We start from the raw sequence: 23,089 nt of genomic DNA on the forward strand, positions 1-23,089 counted from the left end.
AATAAATATGTAATTTATATATTTAACCTCAATTGTTGACATTTTTTGCAACTACATTAACTATGTGTAATTAATAATTAGAGATAGCAATATTAATAACCGTGCACAAAATCAGTTAATTAATATTATTATTGACAATGTTAATTAATAATTGGAGATAGTAGTATTTTGAAATAAAATATATGTTTTGGCTATGAACAGTATCTAGTCAAAGATGGAGAAAGGTTTGGATTTACTGTAGTTCATATGTGGAGCTCCCAAGTTTTGGCTACTCCTATAGAGGGTTTCACTAATATAAAGCCAAAATTTTTAGGTGCAGTTTGGATAGTGATATGAGATAGTTTTAGATAAAAATTAAAAATTTGAATAAAATATTGTTAGAATATTATTTTTTAATATTATTATTATTTTGAGAGTTAAAAAAATTTAATTTTTTATTATATTTTATATGAAAATTTAAAAAAATTGTAATGATTGAAACATTTTCACTATCCAAACGGGGCAATGCCAGTGCTCTCACAGAACAGACGTTCCCCAGTGAAACAATATTGGTCGAAATTACAGATGGAGAAACCGAAACACATTAACCAGATTAATCAGTAATCACATTCTCAATGTTCAGTATGTACCCATTTCAGCAGATTGCGCCCACTTAATAGTAGATCTAGCTAATGCGTCCATGGGGTCTATACATTTTTTTAGGAGAGGATCATCCTGAGGCAAAAGATCCCTCATATCATCAGAGGCAAGGATTACAGAGTTCACTGCCCTTACCAAAAGAACTTGGAGAGCAATCCTCAACAGATTGCGTGCTCCTTCAGTGTCTTTTCTGTTTAAAGCTTCAAATGCAGGAATTACTGTATGTTCCATTGTTGCTTTATCTGGCAGCACTACCTCAAATCCCTACATACAAAAAAGAAAATCGTTAATCAAAATTCTCAAAAAGAAATGTACTGAAATTCTTATTTCAGTCAGCTCTTTCTCCGTTCCAGAAATAATAATTGAAATTGCAAGGTACTTGACTTCTAACCAAAAAAAAAAAAAAAAAAGGGGTTACTCTGCATGCATATGAAATAAAGGTTAAAGAATTTCTGAACCAATATAATAGATGAAAATCAATATAATTGAGAATGATGGAATTGCATCGACAAATGACATTTCAGATCCTTCCATTGAATACACTTAAATCCTTAAGAGAAATACTCTAGTCACAAAGTGATTACACAAAAGTAATCCCACAAACTGATGTGGCTTGATGTGGTTTGTCAGATTGTAAAGCAAATCTAACGGATCATATTAAGCCACGTCTGTTTATGAGATTACTTTTGTGTAATCTCTTTGTGACTGTAGCACTCCTCAATTCTTAATAATGTTAATACTGGGGACACCATGCAGAAAGGTATGTAATACACTACAGGAACTCCATCTTAGGCATTGTGAATTTGTTCCTGCTATTCCATTAACACTTGTTGCAATTAGTTTGCCTGCTGCATGCGCCAATTTCTTTTGTACTGGACTTCCCTACAAATCAATTAGCTCACCAGCTTCCTGAGCCAATTTCCAAGGAAAAGCAGTATGCTGGCTTTACCAAGTTTCTGCTTTACAACAGGCACAAGATGAGGATTGCTCTCCAAGTTCTTTTGATGAGGGTAGGAAGTGAGATAGTTTTCTGATCCACTGATAGTGTGCACCATAAAAGCTTGCCTGGATCCAAAAACTCCCGAAGGGGATGGATGACTTGTGGCCCAACAGGGCCGACCATGTATATAAACAACTAAGTCAACAATGTATTAGAAGTTGCAAAATTCATTAGAAAAAGGCATTGCCAAGTATGCAAGAAATGAACAATAGGGCGAAGTCCTGAAAACAAAACAGAAAAAAAAAGGAACAAGAGATTCCTGGAAAACAGAAAAGAGCAAAGTTCTTAATGTCTCCAACTTGTGAGAAAACTCCAGTTCCTCCATTCCATAAACCAAACAAGCCGCTCAAATGAACCAAAACCATCAAAGTTATGAGAAAGTGAAGTAAATATTTTGCAACTGTAAGAGAACCATTAAAATTTAAATGGTTAGATTATTTGTGTGTTTTAATCCAGTCCATACTGAGGAGTTCATGCTCCATATAGGGAAAGTCGACTATCTATAACAGCCACTCCAACAGAACCTGTCACATGATTCCTATGTATCCGCAATCAAAGGAATCCCTACACAACTAGGGAGTTAGAAGTTTATCATCAGTTCATTTATAGTGGCAAAAGGACACAAAGATACTTGTTACCTGTAAACAGGTTAAGCTTTAATCGTTAGATTTTTCTCTTTTGCATATATAGAAAGGCCAAGAGAGCTGATATAAATAAGATATTTGGAAGACATGCCTCCTTTCATTCTGCTTTCAGGAAGTTTATGACGCTAAAGTTACTCTTCAAACCTCGGGGCTACAACGTCTAGGGCAAAAGCTTCCATATTGTGAGCAAAAACCTTTTGAAACTCAAACCTAATTCTATTTTAAGCTTTTAGATCAAGCTGAATGAATCTTCAATCAAGCACTCCAATTCCAAAATCCACTTTCTTTTTGTTGCTAGAGGTTGTAAAATGTATTAGGTAACATTTTACAAACTAATATCTTATTATCATAGTGGAGATAAGACGTGCCCTCACCAGATATAGCAGAGCAAGAAAAACAGTAATAGACAGGACTCTGAATAATTTACCTCATTCTGTAGTTTCTCCTGATAAAATCCAGCCGTTAAAGTTGCATCAGTCGCAAGCACTCCAATCCGCAATCGACTCCCAGCTTCAAGCGGCTTCAACTTTGCTTCCTTGAGCTCCCTGGCAACAGACTCGGCCATATGGAGGAAAGGAACAGAACATCCTTTAGAAACCTCGTCGTGCCAGGAATGCAAAATGTTACAAGGCATCACTATGCAACAAGCTCCTGAATTCTCAAGGAAAGTTCTTTTATTCCGCAAGTTCTCCACAATTGGGGTAGGGTCTAATCGATTACTTTGACTTTTGCTGAGGGAAGGAAAAGAACTTCTGTCGTGTGATAAAAGCTCTTTATTTAACACAGTATCAGAGTGAAGTACAAAAGGAAGGGAACTTGTTCCTTCTCTTTTACTCCACTTGACAAGTTTTCTCAAAAAATTCAGTGTAGAATCCACGGACACCCCTCCAATAATACCTATTGTGTTCGCTTGACCGAGTAAAGAACCAGTAGAGTCACCGCTTCTTGAAGGTGCATTTGATCCATGACCCTTCTTTGATTCAGGAAATCTCCCACTTTCATCAGTGTGTAAGAGAGTTGATGATGGAGGTATTGCTAGAGCCGGACTCAACCTTGTCTTATACGGGCTTCTGTTCATATCTACATAACCCAATACATGGGATGCATAACTCATAGTGTGTAAAGACATTGTCAATGTTCATTCAAACATCTCCTACGCCAAGATAAATAACTGAAGCTGATAATTCTCTTGATTTTCTGAAATTTTAATCCCAATGAACCACAACCTACATACAAACTAACAGATCAGCTCCTCAAAACTAAATCCCTCTTGTGAAGGGTAATTTCTGATAGAAAATTAAAGAAAAAGTAAATCAGCAGACCTTCAACAACTAAACCACAGCTCTTCAAAACGCGTAAATGCTCAAGCTTTTTCAACTCGCAGCCCCAAAAACCCCTATTTTCATCTGGGTTTCAACACAACAAACCCGTGAAACAAAAACCCTCCACCAGAATTGCAAATACTTTATTGGGTTATCGGAATGTAACCCCAAAGACAACCTGGTCTACCAAAGCAAATTCATGGATTCTCCTTGTTCGGTAATGCAAAAGCCCTTAACAGCACCCAGAAGTCTCTCTTGGTCAGTAAAACATTCAAGAAACGAACAGGAGAGATAACAGAACTTAAAAATATGGGTTAATTATGCTTTATTCCCTCAACTTTCGCTCAATTCGTAACATGCTTTTAAATCTAATAATTGCATCAAATCCATCTTAAACTTTTAAAATTTTTCAATTCCTCCTTCTATCTATCAATAGTGTCAAATTTAATAAAAATTTATTATAAAAATATAATTTTTATTTAATTAATTATTATTAATCATATAATATATAAAATAATATATAATATCAATTAATAGTAAATTATTAATCATTAACTATATATAAAATTATTTTATACCTAAATTATAAGTAAGTATGAATAATTTATATATGGGTTAAGATTATTTGATATTCATTAATTATATATAAATTAATAAAAAAATATTTAATAATTTATTATTAATTGATAGTATATATTATTTTATATTTTATATAGTTAATGATAATAAATTATAGAAAAATTATATCTTTATAATAAATGTTATGCACATGAGCAATACGTATAATAAATTTTCGTTAGATTTAACGATGTTGGTAGATAGAATAGAGAATTGGGAAGTTTTAGAAGTTTGAAGGTTCACTTTGATATAATTATTAATTTCAAAAGTATATTATAAATTAAATGAAAATTTAAAAGGTAGAGTATAATTAATTCTTAAAAGAAAAAAAATCTATAACGGAAGGTAGAGAGATAAAAGGTAAGCAAGTGAATACATACATATATAAAATACAACCTCCATCCGTTTTCAGGAGTTTGAGGGTGCTGCTACAGCAACCGCTCTTACTTCCCGCTTGCGGTTCCCGCTTGACGTGGAATGCCACCTTACTTTTTTTTTTTTTTTTTTAAACATCATTTACTTCCTTCTTCTTGGATAAACAAAACTCCTCCCCGATAGATCTCGTCTGGCACCGGTACCAGTCTGCAAGGCACAAGAGACCCATTTCCAGCGTTCTTTGTTGCGGCTCTCCTCCGTCCGACCTCCAATCCGAGAGGTAGATTTCTTTCCTTCTTCCTCAAACTAAACTACCTCTGTTATTTTTGGATTTTGCATGGTTTGATAGTGTATTTTGTACAGAGAATCCTACAAAGATAGCAGGTGGTGCCGCATTTCTTTGGATAGATGTTGGTGGTATCTCATAACCTTCAGAGAACAAATGATGCAAGCGTCTATGTGGAGATGTCATTGAGCATCTTTAAAAAACAGAGGCCACCCAATCGAGCATCTTTAAAAAACAGAGGCCACGACACAGATATTTGCATGAACCTTGGCCAAAAGCAGTTGATTGATTGAGGGTGGGGATCGGAGTGGAGGCAAATAATTATAGTTTTTTTTTGTTGGGCGCAATATTATAATTTTTTTTGTTAGACGAACCTAGCACCTGCATCGCTCACCCTCAACTCCTTTCCCTCGACACTTGCATCGGCAAATTCACTCACGGCGGCAGCTTCCACCTCACCGTTTAGTCTTTGAGTATCCTCGCTCCAAATGCCAAGCACAAAGTTTGGCTCAAACCCACCTCGTTCCTATACGGGAACCAAGTTTTGAAAGCTAGGTTGGGGAGGATTACCGAGAATATTGCACCCGGTGACGGCGTCGTGGTGTTCTTCATGTTGGATGTGCCTCTGGGTTTTGGGATTGTCGCCAAGAGTACCCAAGATTGTAGAAAGCTGGACCCAAATGGGATTGTGGTGCTGCACCAGGCGGATATTGGGGAGTATTTGAGGATGGAGGATGAGCTTTGAGTTCTTGGGGGAGGACTTGTAGCTGATTTGGGATTTTTGGGAGGTTTTGGCGAATGGGTCGGTGGTTTGTTGTGATATCTAAGGGTTCATGTAAGTGGATCTTAATTGATTTTGGTTAATATGAGGTCGAGTTAGGTGAGTTTTGATTATAAAAAAAAAAAAAAAGGGACGAACCAGCACTACAAAATGCAGGGAGAGGGGAGAGGATTTTTGGGAAGGAGAGATGGTTTGAAGAAGGTAGCGTTTTCGTTTTTGGGAGGGAGAAGCCGGTAGGGCTTTTGAGAAGAAGAATGTAGATTTTTCGAGATGCAGGGAGGGGGGACAGAGAAGAAGGTATGTGTTTTCGAGAGGGAGAAGCAGCCGTTTTTGGGATGCAGGCATGGCATTTTTTAATCTAATTAAATCATAACACCTGGATGCCACATCAAGCGGGACACTCAAGCGGGAAGGAAGAGCGATGGGATTAGCATTTTCCTTGCATCAATCATTCGTTAGATCGACCGACAGTAAGGACAAGTGGAAGGAATCTTTTGTGTTTTAAATAAGAAAAATGATAGACCAACTTTACAATAATAAATTAGAATAATATATTTTTTGAAATTTTAATTTGACTTTTATTTTAATTTGATGGGTTTAAATATTCAAAAAATATTATATTATTAAGAATTGTAAATGGACGTAATTCGGTTGATGCTCTTTGTATAATATCAATATCACATTTCTTTTTTTCGAGCAATATCTCAATCACATTCCAGTATTTACATTGGAAATACTCAAATTATATCATGTTTTTATTTATTTATTTCCACATTATATCATGTTCTGCGACCATACCATCTAACAAAATATCATTCTCTGCCAAACTATCCGACAAATTTTATTGAATTAAGATCAAAATATAATTAGCAGTATTATCTTTACTATTTTTTACAAAAAAAATAAAAATAAAAATTGAGCATAAAGTTTTGGATTGAGTATAGAAAAAAATTCGAAATAATTTAGAATAATAAAATTAAAAAATGATTTCTTACATATTTTAAATATAAATTCCTAACAAAAATTTTAAATAAGAGGCATTTGCTACATTTTTTTCAAGTTCAGAAAAATTTTCTCCTTAACCGATTTAGAGATTTCGCACCCCCACACCCTACATGTCAACCGGGTTTACTAACTAGAGATTTGCTGGACATAAGTCGGAAGCCACAGCACACCTCACATATTTTTTTTTTTTCCACTCAATACGTTGAGTGTCATGCTGAGGCTTCTAGTTGATGCACAAATTAATTCTTACTAACAAATGAATCATCCCCAAATTCAAGTTTCTCTCTCCTCTCTCGCCCGACACTTCCTTTGCCTCCTCCCTCTTCTCTGTGAAGCCAAGCTGTAATCTTCTCTCTCGCCCTACAACTCCTCTCATCCCCTTTTCATCTCATCCGCTGCCCGTGCTTCATATCGGCTCGCTGGCCTTGTAGGAATATGGAATTGTACTGAGCCATTTTGACATTCTTGTTTCTATTTTTTTTCTTCTTTTAACATCGATCTTTTTTCTTTGACGGACGGTCAGAACTTTCATCAACTTCATTTATGGTGTTTTGGTATTCGGCTTAATGGGTCGATTTTCTTGATGGGTTTTGCAGCACCGATCGAGGCTGTTCAAATTGTTATAGCTTGAATTTTGTGTTGAAAATTGAGACGCAGGAAAACATTCCCTTGAATTGGGTTTTTAGTTTATTTCTAAGAAAGTGGTGGCTTTAAGTTTTGACTTTGAGCACCTATTTTGAAGTGCAAGTTTTAGAGGTTTTTTATTCTTAGATTCAGAGCTTTCAATTTTGAAGTGCAAGTATTTTATGCAATTTTTTTTTTTCCCAGAGTTATATGATTACGCACACACTCCGCAGAATCATTTTGAAAAGGTGACATTTATTTTAGAACATTGCAGGGTGCATGATGATGTCTATGTTTGGAATAGCGATTGCTGATTACCCTAATCCCTTGGACCCTAACCGTCCGACCATCCACATTTCTAAAATCAAACATACATAATGGTTAAGCTTTGGTTTTCCCGTAAATTTTGATAACAGTTGTACAGAAACGATTCTCCATGATAGCATTTTGAATTTTAAGATTTATAAAAATTCATGGTTAAAATTAAAAATTATGTCAATCTGCTTCATCCACTTACCCAAATAAAACTAAAATTTTGCAGCATCGAGTGTATGTATACACTCTATAAGTGTATTATAATTATCCTGAACCACATCTATAAGTGTAACTGATATCACAGAACGATAATTCACTATAAATGTATGTCACGAAACAAAAGATATAAATTGATGGGTGAAAATAGAACAAGATGGAGACAGGACTATGAATTTCTACCTTCCCGATCTACATCAATGCCAGTCAAAGAAAAGTGCTTCTGGAAAACAACTTCATCATAGGAGTCTTCAACTAATTTAAATTTCCTCTCTTTCTTCTCAATGCATCCAGAAAGGATAAAGATATCTTCGCTATTTTGCTTATACAAGTCAAAATCTTGTCTCATGCATATATATGTATGAAACATTTCAACTACAACTAGTCCATCTCCTTAAAAAGTGGGAGATGGGTTGAGCAAAATTCCAATTTTTGGCACAATGACTCATACCTGTTTTGCTTTTAAACGAGTCCATGAATGCTTTGTGTTTGTCTTACTTCTGTAGCTTCGAACTATCTTTCTAACATCCTTTCTTATAGACAAGAAGGCAGAAATGACAGCTATTAACATCATTGGGTAGATATAAATTGCTCTCGCAGGATCTATGCTAGTTGATTTTCTCATAATGGCTTCCCTAACGAGGCCCCATAATATAAGAAGTGTACCAAAAAGGCTCATTCTCCCTGGTTTTAAAAGACCCAAAATTGCTCCTGCAATGGATAAATAACTCCCCGCAAGAACCTGGTGCAAGCAAAAGTGACTAATTAGTAGTTTCTAATTTGTAGAATTCGGTCTCTTTTGTTTAGTACGACTTCTTCTTCACCAAGAAGTGCAGTTAGTTAGTTCATTTCAAGCTGAGTAGCCCTCCTTTTCGCCCCATTTCATTTGTTGGCCCCCGAGAGGAGAGAAGAAATCTCTGCTTCATGAGTTATTGTTCACATCCTATTGTACTATTTGATCTTCCCTATATTTTCTTAAACATAAATTCTTCCTGATTGAGTCTTTTTTTTTTTTTTTTCCAAAAACCCTGCAACTTTCTTTTAGGACAATCATGTATAGTGCAAAATACGATCGTCCGTTCTTTATTTGAGGATAGTTTAGAAGTCACATGATTTTTTTTTTTTTTATTGGCACTGGGTGTCCAGGAACAGCGTCCTGACTAATCTTGTGAGTGCACAGGCCCACAACAAGAAGTTTCCGACAAGTCATCTTGGGTAATTCAATGAGAAAATCCCCCAGTCCGATGGCCTCTAGAGATTGTTTGCACACAACGGAAATTTGAACCTTAGACTTGGGGGGGGCATACCCCAAATCCCAAGGCCTTTACCACTTGAGTCAACCCTTAGGGGATTACATGAAATAAAGTTTCCACGAAGTCATTGAGGGTGAAGCAACCTGCAACTCAGTAGTGGCAATTACTCCGACTGAAATTTCAGAAGGAACTGGGTCTCCTTATAAATTTTCAAAACTTCAGTCAAATTTTCATTTGCTCTTGCTTACGGATAGCGCAACATGATATATCGACAATGTGGTGAATCATACTTAAAATAACTAAAGCGAACAAAAATTAATGCCACATTTGAATTCAAAACCCACTTCAACTCATCTCAACTTATCATTAGCTTTTTAAATTTCCACACAAAATATAATAAACAATTCAACTTTTTCAAATCCCAAAACAACTTTCCCAAATTTCCACACAAAATATAATAAACAATTCAACTTTTATTCTACTATTCACAAATCATCTCAACTCATCTCCGAATCCAAACCACTCTAACTCTAACTCTAAAGCCTTGAAAGAAACAGGTGGCCTAGTTATAACTTGAAATCTTATGAGGAAACCCCTAAAGTGAAGCCCCCTTCACTCAATTCATTCTGATTGATGCACATTCTTTTAGTAAAAAAAAAATTCTTACATGGACTTGGCGTCTTACCTTTCATCTTTTTCTTAATTAAAACCTTCTTGTAATGAATAATATTCCTTTTTGGTTTCACATTATTTATTATTTTGATAGCAATGAAGGTAATGGTTCTCATGACTAACTACAATCTTTCATATCCACAATGTGTTTTTAACAAATCAAATAATTATGTAGTTATCATATTTATTTAAAGCAAATATATTAATTGCCCAGCTCGAGGAAAATTCTAAATTCTTGAATATTAAGCAAGGGTAAAAGAGTACTTTAAAAAATACCGACCTCTATGCGCTGGAGATCAGATGTTGCAGGAGCTGCCTTCACATTGGTGAACTTATATAACTTTAGCAAGTTGTTGAAGTTTGGGCTTGGCTTGTTGTTAAAGAAAGCATTTGCAATGGCTCCTGGATAGAGCAGAGCCTTCACTACAACTTCGGGAAAGAGTTCACTCGCAATCAATTGTGAGCATGTCACTTGTAGAGGTGTTCTGCATATTCCAGAGTTACACGTGACCCTGGAAAGCAAAGAGAACAATATGTAAACTATCTTAATGATTATTCACTGCTCTTTTTAAAATCTTGGGATAGCAAAGCTTTGTTACTCTCTGGTGTATTTCTAACTAATGGAGAATTCACAAATCTAAAAGCTTTGTTACACATGTAAATTCATTCTTTGGAACCAGACTCTTCTACTGGTTTTTGGCAATGTTGCATCACACTACAAATGGATCAAACAATTGAAGGCCAGTCAAATTCATTAGACATGTTTGACTTAGCAATCTTACATCTTTTATGTTAAAAAAAGGAACATACATACATCTTTTGATGTTACGCCTCTCTTCCTTTCATGCGTGTGAGATGAAACCCTCTTAAATCATCGTAGGTAATATAAGCGAAAGAAAATGCCCTATGAATTTTAAAATCCGCAAGTTCTCGCATATGGGGAAACAGTCGAGGATGAGAGGGAGAGATCTATAGAGGAGAGAATATACTGTTAAGCAAGATGATGCGTACTTTTCTGAAATAAAATAATGGCTTAGTTTCCATAGATTCGTCAGAAAGATGTTAGAATTCATCAAATTCAAATGAAAAAAATAAATAAATAGGGCATTGTCTATGCCGTCGAAACATATGGAGAAAAAAGATCGCATCCTGACTCCCGAGACAGAGAAGCTGATGCATGCATTTTGCGATTTCAACTCTGTTAGTGCAAAATTTCGCTTTCCTCTTAAATGGGTATTTGAACCAAATCCATCGTTCTCGTAATCTAAAAGATGTTTGGGAAAAGTACAGCCGTTTACCTGAAAAGTGGAACTTGAAAGATGATGATGAGGAAATATATGCAAGAAGCAACGGAGGATATGAAACTTGCCCATTCCCTTGAAGAAGCCATAGCCGGGAATTTATTAAATGGACTTTTCAGAGAGCCCACCAAGGGTAAGGGGAAAAGGGATGGAAGTTGGCGGTGCAAATTTCATGGAAGTTATTATTTTGGAGACGAGGACCCCACAATTTGCGGATTAAATTTTGGATGTAAAGTCGTAGTCCCCTGGATTTTCACTTGATAATTGCGATACCCTTCGAAGTTTGAAGTTTTGAACTAGTCCTTTTCCAGGAGAATGCTACTTTTATTTTCATTTTGAAAAGTTATTCGTCGCATTCTTGTCCAGCTATAATTAAGTTATTAGAAGTGCTGCATATATAAAAAATAAATAATAAATAAAAACTTATAATAATAATAATAAATTTACAATCAGACATGACTTCTTATAATACGTTTAGTTTATTTTATGATAAAAATAATTTTATAATCTAACGTCTCATATCAATTTATGAATTTACTTTTGTGATATCTATTTGTGACTAAAGCTTTTTTCTAAAGTTATTTCTCAGTATCATTAATTATTAATAAGAAGTGTTTTAACTACAAATAAATCTTACAAAAATAAATTTAACATATTATATGAAATCATATATGTTTATAAAAGTTTATTGGATATTTTTGTGGCTAAAGCATTTCAAAATAGTGTACTATATAATACCACTCAAAGCATTAATCTTGCTTAATGTAGCCCAGGATTGTGCATAAAAGGCGCTAGATCCGTTTCGTTTGAAAATCCGACATGGGCCCACCTGACCAAAGTTGGGTTCATCGGGTCAAGTCCAATATCGGGTCTGTTATACCCTATTATCAGTTGAAACCGATCATCGAGAAAAACAAATTGACTTGAATGCCTTCTCCTCAAATCCTAGCCAACTCGAAAATGCGCAGGTGTCGACTTTTTAGCAATACTTGTTGTCAGATGGTTGGCCTCACCATTATTTATCCCAATAGGTCAATCCAAAATGAATTATCCTACATACAGTCACTTTTGTGTATTTATTGTACATTCTACTGATTTGATTGATCAGACAATTATTTTATATTAAAAAAAAGTAATGCAGCCAATCATATTAGTGAAATGTGCAAAAAATATGTAAAATTGACTACACATAAAATTTGTTATCTAAAAAAAGTCTAGATATATAGCAAATGTTGATTTTTGAGCTAGATTTTCGAGTCAAAACCGATTAGGTCCCAACCCAACCTGAATGTTTTGGGTCGGATCAGGTCAGTCGGTCGCAAACCCGATTTTTCCTAGTCGGGTTGCTGGCCTAATAGAGCCATACTCATTAAAGGACAAATGTAAAACATTTTTCATGGTTGATTCATTTTTCCACTTGTTTGCCTCTCAGTCTATTGACTTACGGGGCTTATTAATGCTTTCTTCATATTAAACTCCCATCATAATTTAAAACTCTTAAATCACGAATAAGTAAATGAAGTCCTATAAAAAAAAAAACGAAAACAAAACTGAAATTATATAGTTAACACAATCTATATACTAAAAGCAATCTTCTTCTAGCCAAAAAAAAAACTAGGCCATTGAGACCCCAGTCATTTGTTTCTCAATCTCTCGTGTTCTCTCATTTATTTGAAAGCAACTACACAATAACACTTTTTGTTTTTCCCATATATTTTTCCTCTTTACGGGACCACACCCACACTCATCATCGAAAAATACAAAGTTCCAGATTTTTGAAATCTTCTCATCCACCGGTTTATAAATTCTATACCACACAAGATGTGACAAACCGAGTTCAGACCAATCCAAAACTGAACTCGAGGGGGGAGAGAGAGAGAGAGAGAGAGAGAGGGGTCGGTGAGAGAGAATTATTGATAAGAGAGAACTCAATGAGAGAGGGGGGTTCGGTGAGAGAACTTGATGAGAGATGGATTTCCGTGAAAGAGAATTAGGAGACAGAGAGAGGGAAAAAAAAAAAAAAGGTGTGCTGTACACGTAGCAGTTCTCTTTATTAATTGGTTTGTCGCCGCATCTCCCTCTCCAACTTTAAATCATATCCCAACCTGCATCTGGCACACGCAAAGAACTTTAAACTCTTAAGGATATATTTGATCAGTAAATTCATCTTAATTTATTATTATAAATTTTTTTAATTTTAATATAAAATATAATAAATAATTTAATTTTTTTAAAATTTTAAATAATAATAAAATTAAAATATTATTTTTTAATATTATTATTATTTTAAAATTTAAAAAAATTAAAATTATTTATTATATTTTATATAAAAATTACAAAAAATATAATAATAAAATAAAATGAGTTGAGAGATAGTTAGAAGAACAGATCCTACGCAACTATAAATTACTGTCGTTGTTTGTCTCTAAAACAAGCAAAATGAATTTGTCCGTTTGTCTCTTCGTCCACTTGTAAAACTCATTACAGTCGCCCTGCCTTTGTGCTCTTCCAAAAGGCAAGAACCATCCTTTACGGTTCATAAAAGTAAATTGAAAAAAAAAAAACTGACAAGATCACATGTGGGTCAGATGAAAATAGCTCTCAGTTCATGTGGTCACACTTTTCAATGCTAAAGATACCTCTCCAATAATTCATCCCCACCAATAATTGCATCGCTCTCACCAGTGACCACCCAGCTGTTGATACGTTTCTAATTCACTCCCCGATCGTGCAGAACCTTTCTCCTCTTCCATCACCATGTGGAGCGACCTTCCCTCTGATCTCCTTGCCAACATCTTCTCCTACCTCTCCCCAGACTCCTTGGCTCGGGCCAGGTCGACTTGCCGGCATTGGCACGCAGGTGCCAAGGCTTACCTCTTGACCACAATCCCTCCGGTGCCCTGGGACAAGCCACCATGGTTCCTGGCTATGCCCATGCGAAACCACGGACTGTCTTGCCACGCTCACAACCCAGTTCACAACAATTGGCATGCTCTCTCTCTCCACTTCCTTCCAGACCCAGTTCGGCTTGTTGGTCCTATTGGAAGCCTTGTTCTTATCAGACCCACGAATTCTACGTTTCTCCAACTGGCTATCTGTAATCCGTTTTCCAGGCAATTTAGGCACTTACCTCTGTTAAACACCACGAGGACTAACCCTGCCGTGGGTGTTCTAGTACTAGACTCGAGCCAAGATGTTCCATTTCCTCGCTTCAGGGTCTACGTGGCAGGTGGGATGTCCGAGGCACCACGTGGTGGTGCCATGTATGAACCCACGTTGGAAATGTATGACTCAAGACATGACAGATGGCAAATTGTTGGGTCCATGCCGGTGGAATTTGCGGTGAGGCTCACTGTCTGGACACCCAATGAGAGTGTGTACTCTAAGGGGTTCCTATATTGGATTACCTCTGCTCGGGCTTATTGTGTAATGGGTTTTGAGATTGGCACCAACACATGGAGAGAACTGACCGTGCCGATGGCAGACCGGCTTGAATTCGCCACGCTAGTGCGCCGGAATGGGGTGCTGACACTAGTGGGTGGAACGTGCGGTCAACCTGCTTGCATATGGGAGCTCGGAGAGGGGGATGATTGGGGACTGGTTGAGAAGATGCCAGCTGAATTGGAGATGAGGTTTTTAGGTGGCAAGGGAAGTTGGGGCAGCACAAAGTGTGTGGGAAGTGATGAGGCAATTTACTTGTATAGGTGTCTTGGTTCCGGAATGGCAGTTTGGAGGGAAGTTGTAGATAAAGGTAGGTGGGAATGGTTTTGGGTTGAAGGGTGCTGTTCTATTGGGGGAAAACTAGTTCAGAGTTTCCCAATAAAAGCAGTACTTCTTCATCCAAGCCTTGCCGTCATCCATAATTGAGAGTACTTCCACGGAAAACAATGATTAATAATTTAATAACAATACTCCCTTCGATTGCCATGTAATTTGCACTTATTGTTTGGGTTGTGTTTCTTTCACTGAACATTGTTTCTATTAGAGCTCCGTGATCCTTTTACCCTGAAGTAAGTTTCAGTATGACCTGTTTTTATAACTCGAACAACCTGTGCCAAATCGAAAATGGAGAAGGTTCAATTTAGCTTAGGAAGTACTGTTTCTTACTTCCGATTCGGGTGTATCCATGATAGAATTACTACAGGCAGACCTGCTTGAACTTTGAGAGGGTTTGCAATCTAAACCCTTTCGCCGAGGCAGACCAGAGTTTCTTACTTTCACCAAGGCCACAGACGTTTAAAGATCTAATCCACAAGGTATTGGGCAGCAGTTATAAGAGTAGCTATTAGAAGCAATGCAAGGCCTCGTACCAATTATCGAGAAAGCAGGGGGCCCAAAAACCAGCGACGTGATTTTAAACAACACCCTCATAAAAAAACACACTTCGAAATTTTGCAATATGGAGTCTCTTCTCTACAGTTTTTGCGAAATATAATAAATAAGGTTGCTGAGTCAGTCTGTGAGTTCCTCCATTAAACCCTGTTGATGGTAGGGAGAGAGATGGTTAGAAGAATTCCAAAAAGCCATTCTGCCACGAGAATTTTAGTAGATAGGTTACTGGACAACCCACCCGTGAGATGAATTGCTCAGCATCAGTTCGTTTAAGGAAGTGCATAGAGTGGCGAGCAAAATTGGTTGTCTTATCGTCACTGAGTACCACACCGATATCGTCAAGGACTCTCACCTGGATGTAAGGATCTTTGGGTGGCACCATATCCTGCCAAACACAAGAAAGAAATAGAATCATGGTGTATAAAAAAAGTGGACGTATCTACTTCCAAAACTGTAGGCATTGAAATGTACCCTTCCCGTGAAATCACCAAAATAGAAACTAATCTCTGTGTGTGTGTGTGAGAGAGAGAGAGAGAGAGAGAGAGAGAGAGATTACCACAGTCAAATCAAGGTCAAGTCTTGACATATATGATTGCAAAGCTGCAGAATGCCTCTTAAAATACTCTTCCTCTGTGTGACTTAGCCTCTCTTGAATTTCTTGAGGAAGCACAGGACCTACCTTCCATATCAAACTTCTTATAATTTCTGCTCTGTTGTACCTGCATGGTTATAAAACCATAACCTTGACAACTAGTGAAGACATAAACCTTTAAAAAATAGGTAGCTGCTGGCAATATGCTCAACAAAAATGGCAATCAAGAAATATTACACATATGCCATTAAACAGCGCTTATTGCGAACTAAAGAAAGGTGGTGGATGAGTGATCCATAGTGTTCTGAATTTCTAGTTGTTTGGACATCCAGACCTTCTTCTTGGATCTTTCTGCAGTAATATAAAGATATATGAGCCATGTGAGCCATCCAAAACCAAACTGATGTTATTTACCATTGCATATGAAAAAAGATAATAGATGTAAATAGTCAGTTGATGAAAGAAATTCCCAAAAATAAATTCTAACTCAATGAGTAACCAGAATTTCAAAATGCCAATTTTGCTAATATCAGAAAACTATAGTTGGTAATTTCTATTAACTTGATAAAAAAATTTCTTTAGGATCTAACACATTTAAGAAGAGGCCAGAGACGATATATTGAAGATTCAAAAGCAATGTTGGAATGTGAACCAGTCATCCCTGCCCCAAGGAAAAAAGGCAGCAGCAATTCAAAATTATCTCTTGGTTATAACTAGCGTTTCTAGAAAAGTGATAACTCTCTCTCCCTTTACATTATTTAAAGAAGACTAATCTAAAAATGTTTTATATAGAATAAAACTTCTTGATCACCTATATAAAAATGTTGTATACAGAATGTATGCATCAAATATGCATTAATTGCTAATGTGTATTATTTGTTCACGTCTATAAGTTGTTAGAAGAAGGAACATATTATGAGAAAAGCAATGGTGTTTTTTCACACTATTTGACCTGAGTTTAGCATTCTATATTCGGATCTGATTTTCCAATCGAGTTCTAGGAACTGAACAGCAGTGATAAGGATTCACAGCCATAAATCTTGAGGGCAAAGAAAGGAGGAAGAATTAGCCTCTGATTCAATATAGAAGAAATGAAAGTAGTAACAGCACACTATTAAGGATGAATTTGTCACTAAGGATTTTAGGGGTTAATTTCCTGAACAGTGACGACGTCAAAGCTCATAAATCACATTTGGGATAAAAGACATGAAAACAAATGCGTTGAGGACAAAAGATGAGACAGAATATATTATTTTCTGGAACAGAATTCCAAATAAAAAAATTGGAAATAGAATAGAGCAACAAATGAAGGAGCTGTGAGAAGCAGATAAGGAAAATAAGATTACCTTATCAAAGACTGAAGCTCAAGGTGATGTTGACTACATTCTGCAGTCACTTGATCAAACAAGTCGCTCTACACGATCATAGTAAAAAGAAAAAGAAAAAATAGTAATGGTATCATGAAAAATAAGTGAAGAGAGAGAGAGAGAGAGAAGACAGTGAGAGTCTTGAACCCTGAAGGGAGGTTGAAAATGAGATGGGTATGCATCATGCAATCAAATTAAACGTTTCACATTATTTCATCTGAAGACGTTTTTTAAACATGATCAATATAGACAATCTTAAGTATTGTCACATGTGAGCCTAAAAATGTTTCCATATGACATGTATTGCAACTTCCCAAAAAAGAAAAAAAAGTTGGCTTATGAAACATTATCTCTATCAAGGCTCCAAAAAATTGACGCAAGTCAGAAAGTCCAATTTCTAGGAATGCATTTATTTTCTTCTGTTATAAGAACACATCAGAATTTGAAGATCAACTTCTACACTCCCGTTCAATTTACAAGCATATCGAAAAATTTAACAGTTACCAAAGAGTGCACTGATAATTGAGTCTTACAAACATGAGAAGATGGAGCATCATCCGCCCATTGCTAAAACCTTTGCACAAATGTAGATACAAAACGGCCAAAAGCTTTTACACTAAGCTTAGCCAAGCAACATGTCTTACATTGTAAGGTGTGAGCTGCCCCTTTTCGCCACTTGCAAGTTCTTTCACCAGCTGGAATGCCTTTCTCCCATACATCTTTCAACTGAAAGAAAACCAACTAAATCTTCGTCCCCAAATCCACCAGAACTATCCCCTGCATAAACCTACATTCATTGAAACATTTCATCAAACAAAACTTCTGCACACGGAAATCTTAACAGCCCATCGTCTAAAACAAACACAGTAACATATCCACATACATACAAGCACGGGTGTACACACACACACACATAATTATATAAGACGCGAAGTGAAAAATCTGGAATTAGATGGAGCGATAATATTACAAATGTTTTCGGCAGAGGAAATAGAAAATCGGCTTTAAGATTGAAAAGTGAGACTACCTGTGCGTGGGGAGACAGCTGAGGGGGAATAGTGTTGATTTGCCACTGTGGTTCGCAGGTTTTGTTTTTTGGCGGGTTTAGCAAAGATAAGAATTTCAAATTAGCCGCTAAAATCAGGTGGTTGTTTGGATCTAGGCGGCAGGGGCAGGGTCAGGTTTTCCGACCCGCCCTGCGTTTTCATTCGAACACATGCAGCACGAAATTAGTAAATTACTTTTAAACCCTGTCTCAGTGGAACAAATTTAAGTAAGGGAAATATTAAAAAACACACGTACACTTTTGCACTAAGGGGCAAAGCGGGATAATAAGCATTTTCTTTTAAATACTTTTCTTTATAAAATCTCTATACATTTCTCTTTAAATTATAGATGCGTATTATATATATTAATTTATTACAGAATTTCATCTCACTATAAGTTAATATTTAATAAATAATTTTAATGATTGATTTTTTATGATCATATGAATTTGGTGTCATTCATATTTCAAAAATATTTGATAATTTTTGCAATTATAATAAGTAATTTGGCAGCCACCCACGGGATTGCTTTTATTTAACTCCAATTTTTTATTTTTATTTAATTGGAAATGGAAGGATCATTTGTTTTATTTTGAAGGGAAATGAAAACTTGAACACGTTTCCAGCAACCAAATACGCCAAACTTTGAACTATTTTTTTTTTTTGTTGTCACATTTTACTCCCCCGATTAAAGAACAGATGAGGACGAAGAATTGAAATAAAACATGTTGGCTGTTTCCGTCTCACATGCAAGCTAGCAAGGAATCAAGACAACAGAGGATGGCAACAATTTTAATAAAGATTTTTGTAAGCTTTCGATACTGTTTGACAGATCCTGAATTCGAATCTATTCGTTTTAATAATTACTAGTCATTGTAACAATATATATTCAGTAATAAATATTACTCAAATACGGGGAATTATTCATCATATAATTAATATAGTCACTACAAACAGTTAAAAGGAATACAAATTTGCGATTTTTGGAAGGCATAGATCAGAGGCTGATCAGATTGCGGCATGTCATTTGCTAAAAAAAAAAAAAAAAAAAAAAAGTTTCTTCTGCATGGTTAGAGAGACCGCGGTGTGCAAGCCGGTCGAATGCCGTCGCATTGTTCCATTATGTCCCATATGGATTGAGAGTTGATCTCAATTCATCTCATGATCTAATAATTATAATTTTTAAAATTTTTTATATAAAATATAATAAATAATTCAATTTTTTCAAATTTTAAAATAATAATAATATTCTAATAATATTTTATTCAATTTCATATCAACTCATCTCATCTCAGTTTATTGTCCAACTCACCTAAATTGTTTAGATTATATCAATGGACCATATTATAAGATCCAAACTCAATATATCAAAAACACATTATATTAAAAGTCAAAAACTTTTATAATGTCCTCTCATTATAAAAAATATATATATATATTTATTTGTTATCAATTATTTTTTGTTAAAATAATTATTATTATTTTTATCAAAATGAGTATATTCTCATCACAAATAATTATTTTATCACAAATAACCCATCATAAATATTCATTTATCTTATATTAATGCGCAATCCGATACAAATCCAATGTTAACAAGTTGTGGTTAAGGAATCTTATAATTTGTTTAAATAAATGGGCCATGACTTATAATTAGCTCATGTAGTATTGAGTTCGACTTGACAGAACTCAACAGTACATTTAACACGAATCATGACTCGATCGTGATAAAAATCCAAACCTGTAGACCTCAATTGAACTTGACCCTCTAGTGGTATACATATAGAGAAATGCTACTCATTAGCTTACTGTACATTGCACTCTTCACACACCTTACATAATTTTTTTTTTTTTTTCAACCCAGCACGTTTAGTGTGCTGGGGCTTCTCCCAACAGTAGGCTGCAAAGAAGATTTTTTCATACATATATTGTGTTATTATGTGGTGCTTAGCTTATTTAGATAAGAGATTTTGAGTAATTAGTCGTAGTTGGAGAGTTTTCAATCTCCATTAATCTCATTGTTTGAAGTAAAACAATAGATTTTATTTTTTTATTTTTTAAGAAAACATTACATGAGAATTAGTTTAATTGATATTTTCCAATCATTTATATCCTAAACTTTAATTCATATATAGCTAGCTAGCTGGTATAAAATGCGTGTATTCAAGAAGATTTATCATGATCATATATAATTATTTTGTATGCAATCAGCTGTACCTCTTAATTATCACAATCATATCATGTATAGTCAACATTAACATCATAATCAGTCACAACTGTAGCTCCCACCACTGTTAGTAGCACTCGATGATGATGATACACAAATCATGCATCATCATCATCACGTTGCCTTTTTCACCCAACACTATCACTATCCTCTTATCATTATCATCAAATTATTGTTATCACCTTTACTGGTACCAATAATATCTTCTCTCATCATACACTAAATTCTTTTCAATTTAAAGACAGGGACTGATACCAACATAATTTGCATCATTATGTTTAATCAATTTAAAGTTAAAAATATAATAAAAATAATTAAATCTCCCTATTTATTTTAAAAATTCAAGCTAATGGAATAGATAATTTAATTATTTTCACTAATCATTATATTCTTAAAGTGTAGTACTCATTGATCTACTTATTTATTTATATTGTTTGAGTTTTTTTTTATAATTTTTTTATAATCAAGCTTTCATTAGTAAAAACTTAGCAAAACAAGAAAGTCCTAGTGCAGAATTATTAAAATACAAATTATCTAAGTGGTCCTTGCCACTATAGAAGTCTAATAGAGAAGGCAGGATTTGGATTAAAGAGATGTTTCCATAGGCCTGCATTGAAGCTGCTCATTGCACCATATTGTACGCGCATCAATTTTTAAGTCGATAAATTTTTTCTGCCTTCGATTCATCAAAAGAGTCAAGGTGGTGTCTAATATCTCTGATGATGATGGATTGCAAAATCCAATATGAGACTGTGTAATTGTTGATTATACCTTGTATAACCACAGTTGAGTCTCCAAAAACCAGAATTTTTTTCGAACCGATATATGCTAGCTGATTCTTGTATATATATTGTTTGAGTTTGAACAATACCCTCCGGCCACTTATTTCCGATAAAAAATAAATCCAACACAAGGAAATTAAAGTTTGATTACATGAACTAGACCTGATCGTAATTGAATATCTGATTTCTTAATTATTATTTGCATTATTTGGGTCAATTTGACTTGCTAAAGGCCCACCAGTACATGCAGTAAAACGTTGCATCGATTAATATTTGATCAATCATGGCAAAAAGATGAATGGACATTATATGTTATTTATTTATTTTTTTTCGTTCTTCATTTTATAAGTTGACGATACTGTTAATAACGTGATGATGAAGACGGTGAAGACATATTAAAATGGGCGTTTGATGATGCTTTGGACTTAAAATAGTGAACCGAATTCTTTGTCTTGATCATCATGGTAGCTACTAGCTTACCAAATTTCAATACCCCAATCACGAGTAATAAAAAGAGGTATGTCCAATTATTATTGTCTGCTACTTTTTATTTTTTATTTTTTCCATGGAACGACATAATATATATGTATATATATAATATTCAATCAAATATGTGAGAGATTTCAGGTCTTTGACTTCCATCAGTAATCAATGAAAGTATGACCGGGTAAAGTTGCCATGTTTGAATTAGGAAGAAGGTCCAGATCGATTAATTTAAAAGAAATTTATGATTCCTGGCGCTCAGGTACGTAAATGAGTATTATTTTGCCTTCAGTTTATTGATTGTGATGAGGCCCCGCAGCTGTTTCCTAGCAGGTCAGAAATTTGTGCGCATCCATTAAACGTACGTACCAGCTGCCAGCTTTCATTTGGTCTTGCAACTCATGCAAGTATATATAATCACTGCCTCAAAGTGTCAAGTGTCTTTAAAGAGCAACGTTATTTTAATTTTAATTTCAATTCATCTCATTTTATTTTATCTATAAAAATTATATATTATCCAAATTATCTTAATTAAATTAATACCAAGTGAAATTTCTTCCAAATATTATATAATTCGATTGTCAATTAACAACTTCATGATCAATTTTAATTTTTGGGGACGGGGGCATCGGGGTCAATTATGATGATCGAATTATATACTTATAACTCTAATATTATATATATATATAGTAAATTATTGGAACGACCCATTTTTCGAATTCCTTTTCTGGGTTCTATATTAAATTAGTTATCACTACTTAGCGTTGAGAGATTAATGAAAGAAAGGCGTCTGGGTTTTGAATCTATATGCGTATAATAAGATCGTGACCAAGGCCGGTAGGTCATGAGGTCAGGTCAGCCTCGGTGGACAAATTAAATTAACAAATTCAATCACGAGCTAGAATAATTTGTCAAATTATTGATCTCAACAACATTAACAGATGTAAATACAGGATTGGACAACATTTTTCTATTTCAAGATAAATATTATACTAATTCACAAAATTAGTAGCTAATAAATTTTTATAATCTGCGTATAAAATATAGAAATGAGTGTATGCCATACATCATATATATATATATATATATATATATATATATATATATATATAGCAGTCAATGAAATTAAAAAAAAAATTTCTAATCCAATGAAGTTAATTAAACGTGCCTCTCTTATTATTCTATGATCTATCATTCTTCTAGCTAACA

The 23,089-nt window shown here is 34.9% G+C and overlaps 4 protein-coding genes across 5 annotated transcripts; 1 reads left to right on the forward strand and 3 right to left on the reverse strand.

The window, feature by feature from the left end:
* Positions 1 to 577: 577 nt before the first annotated feature.
* Positions 578 to 3,933, reverse strand: LOC109015428. Its single transcript, XM_018997896.2, has 3 exons — positions 3,606 to 3,933; positions 2,711 to 3,509; positions 578 to 903 (listed from the first exon to the last, which is right to left on the reverse strand). Exons 2-3 carry the CDS (start codon positions 3,410 to 3,412, stop codon positions 619 to 621), a joined length of 987 nt encoding a protein of 328 aa, XP_018853441.1. The 5' UTR covers positions 3,413 to 3,509; positions 3,606 to 3,933; the 3' UTR covers positions 578 to 618.
* Positions 3,934 to 7,936: 4,003 nt separating this feature from the next.
* LOC109015427 lies at positions 7,937 to 11,349 on the reverse strand. The gene is made up of 3 exons (XM_018997895.2): positions 11,049 to 11,349; positions 10,031 to 10,262; positions 7,937 to 8,567 (listed from the first exon to the last, which is right to left on the reverse strand). Exons 1-3 carry the CDS (start codon positions 11,138 to 11,140, stop codon positions 8,271 to 8,273), a joined length of 621 nt encoding a protein of 206 aa, XP_018853440.1. The 5' UTR covers positions 11,141 to 11,349; the 3' UTR covers positions 7,937 to 8,270.
* Positions 11,350 to 13,479: 2,130 nt separating this feature from the next.
* LOC108984008 (F-box/kelch-repeat protein At5g15710-like) lies at positions 13,480 to 14,983 on the forward strand. Its single transcript, XM_018955829.2, has one exon. It carries the CDS (start codon positions 13,809 to 13,811, stop codon positions 14,916 to 14,918), a length of 1,110 nt encoding a protein of 369 aa, XP_018811374.1. The 5' UTR covers positions 13,480 to 13,808; the 3' UTR covers positions 14,919 to 14,983.
* A 99-nt stretch (positions 14,984 to 15,082) lies between these two features.
* LOC108984009 (DNA replication complex GINS protein PSF1-like) lies at positions 15,083 to 18,569 on the reverse strand. Of its 2 annotated transcripts, none has more exons than XM_018955830.2 (7): positions 18,370 to 18,569; positions 17,987 to 18,129; positions 17,322 to 17,389; positions 16,213 to 16,326; positions 15,940 to 16,102; positions 15,622 to 15,768; positions 15,083 to 15,530 (listed from the first exon to the last, which is right to left on the reverse strand). In XM_018955830.2, the coding sequence occupies exons 2-7, from the start codon at positions 18,059 to 18,061 to the stop codon at positions 15,504 to 15,506; spliced, it is 594 nt and encodes a 197-aa protein (XP_018811375.1). In that variant the 5' UTR covers positions 18,062 to 18,129; positions 18,370 to 18,569; the 3' UTR covers positions 15,083 to 15,503. The 2 variants fall into 2 exon arrangements, with proteins under 2 accessions (XP_018811375.1, XP_018811376.1); XM_018955831.2 differs by lacking the exon at positions 18,370 to 18,569 and adding an exon at positions 18,313 to 18,362.
* Positions 18,570 to 23,089: the final 4,520 nt, after the last annotated feature.

Source organism: Juglans regia, chromosome 7, assembly GCF_001411555.2.
Source record: "Juglans regia cultivar Chandler chromosome 7, Walnut 2.0, whole genome shotgun sequence".
Taxonomy (NCBI): domain Eukaryota; kingdom Viridiplantae; phylum Streptophyta; class Magnoliopsida; order Fagales; family Juglandaceae; genus Juglans; species Juglans regia.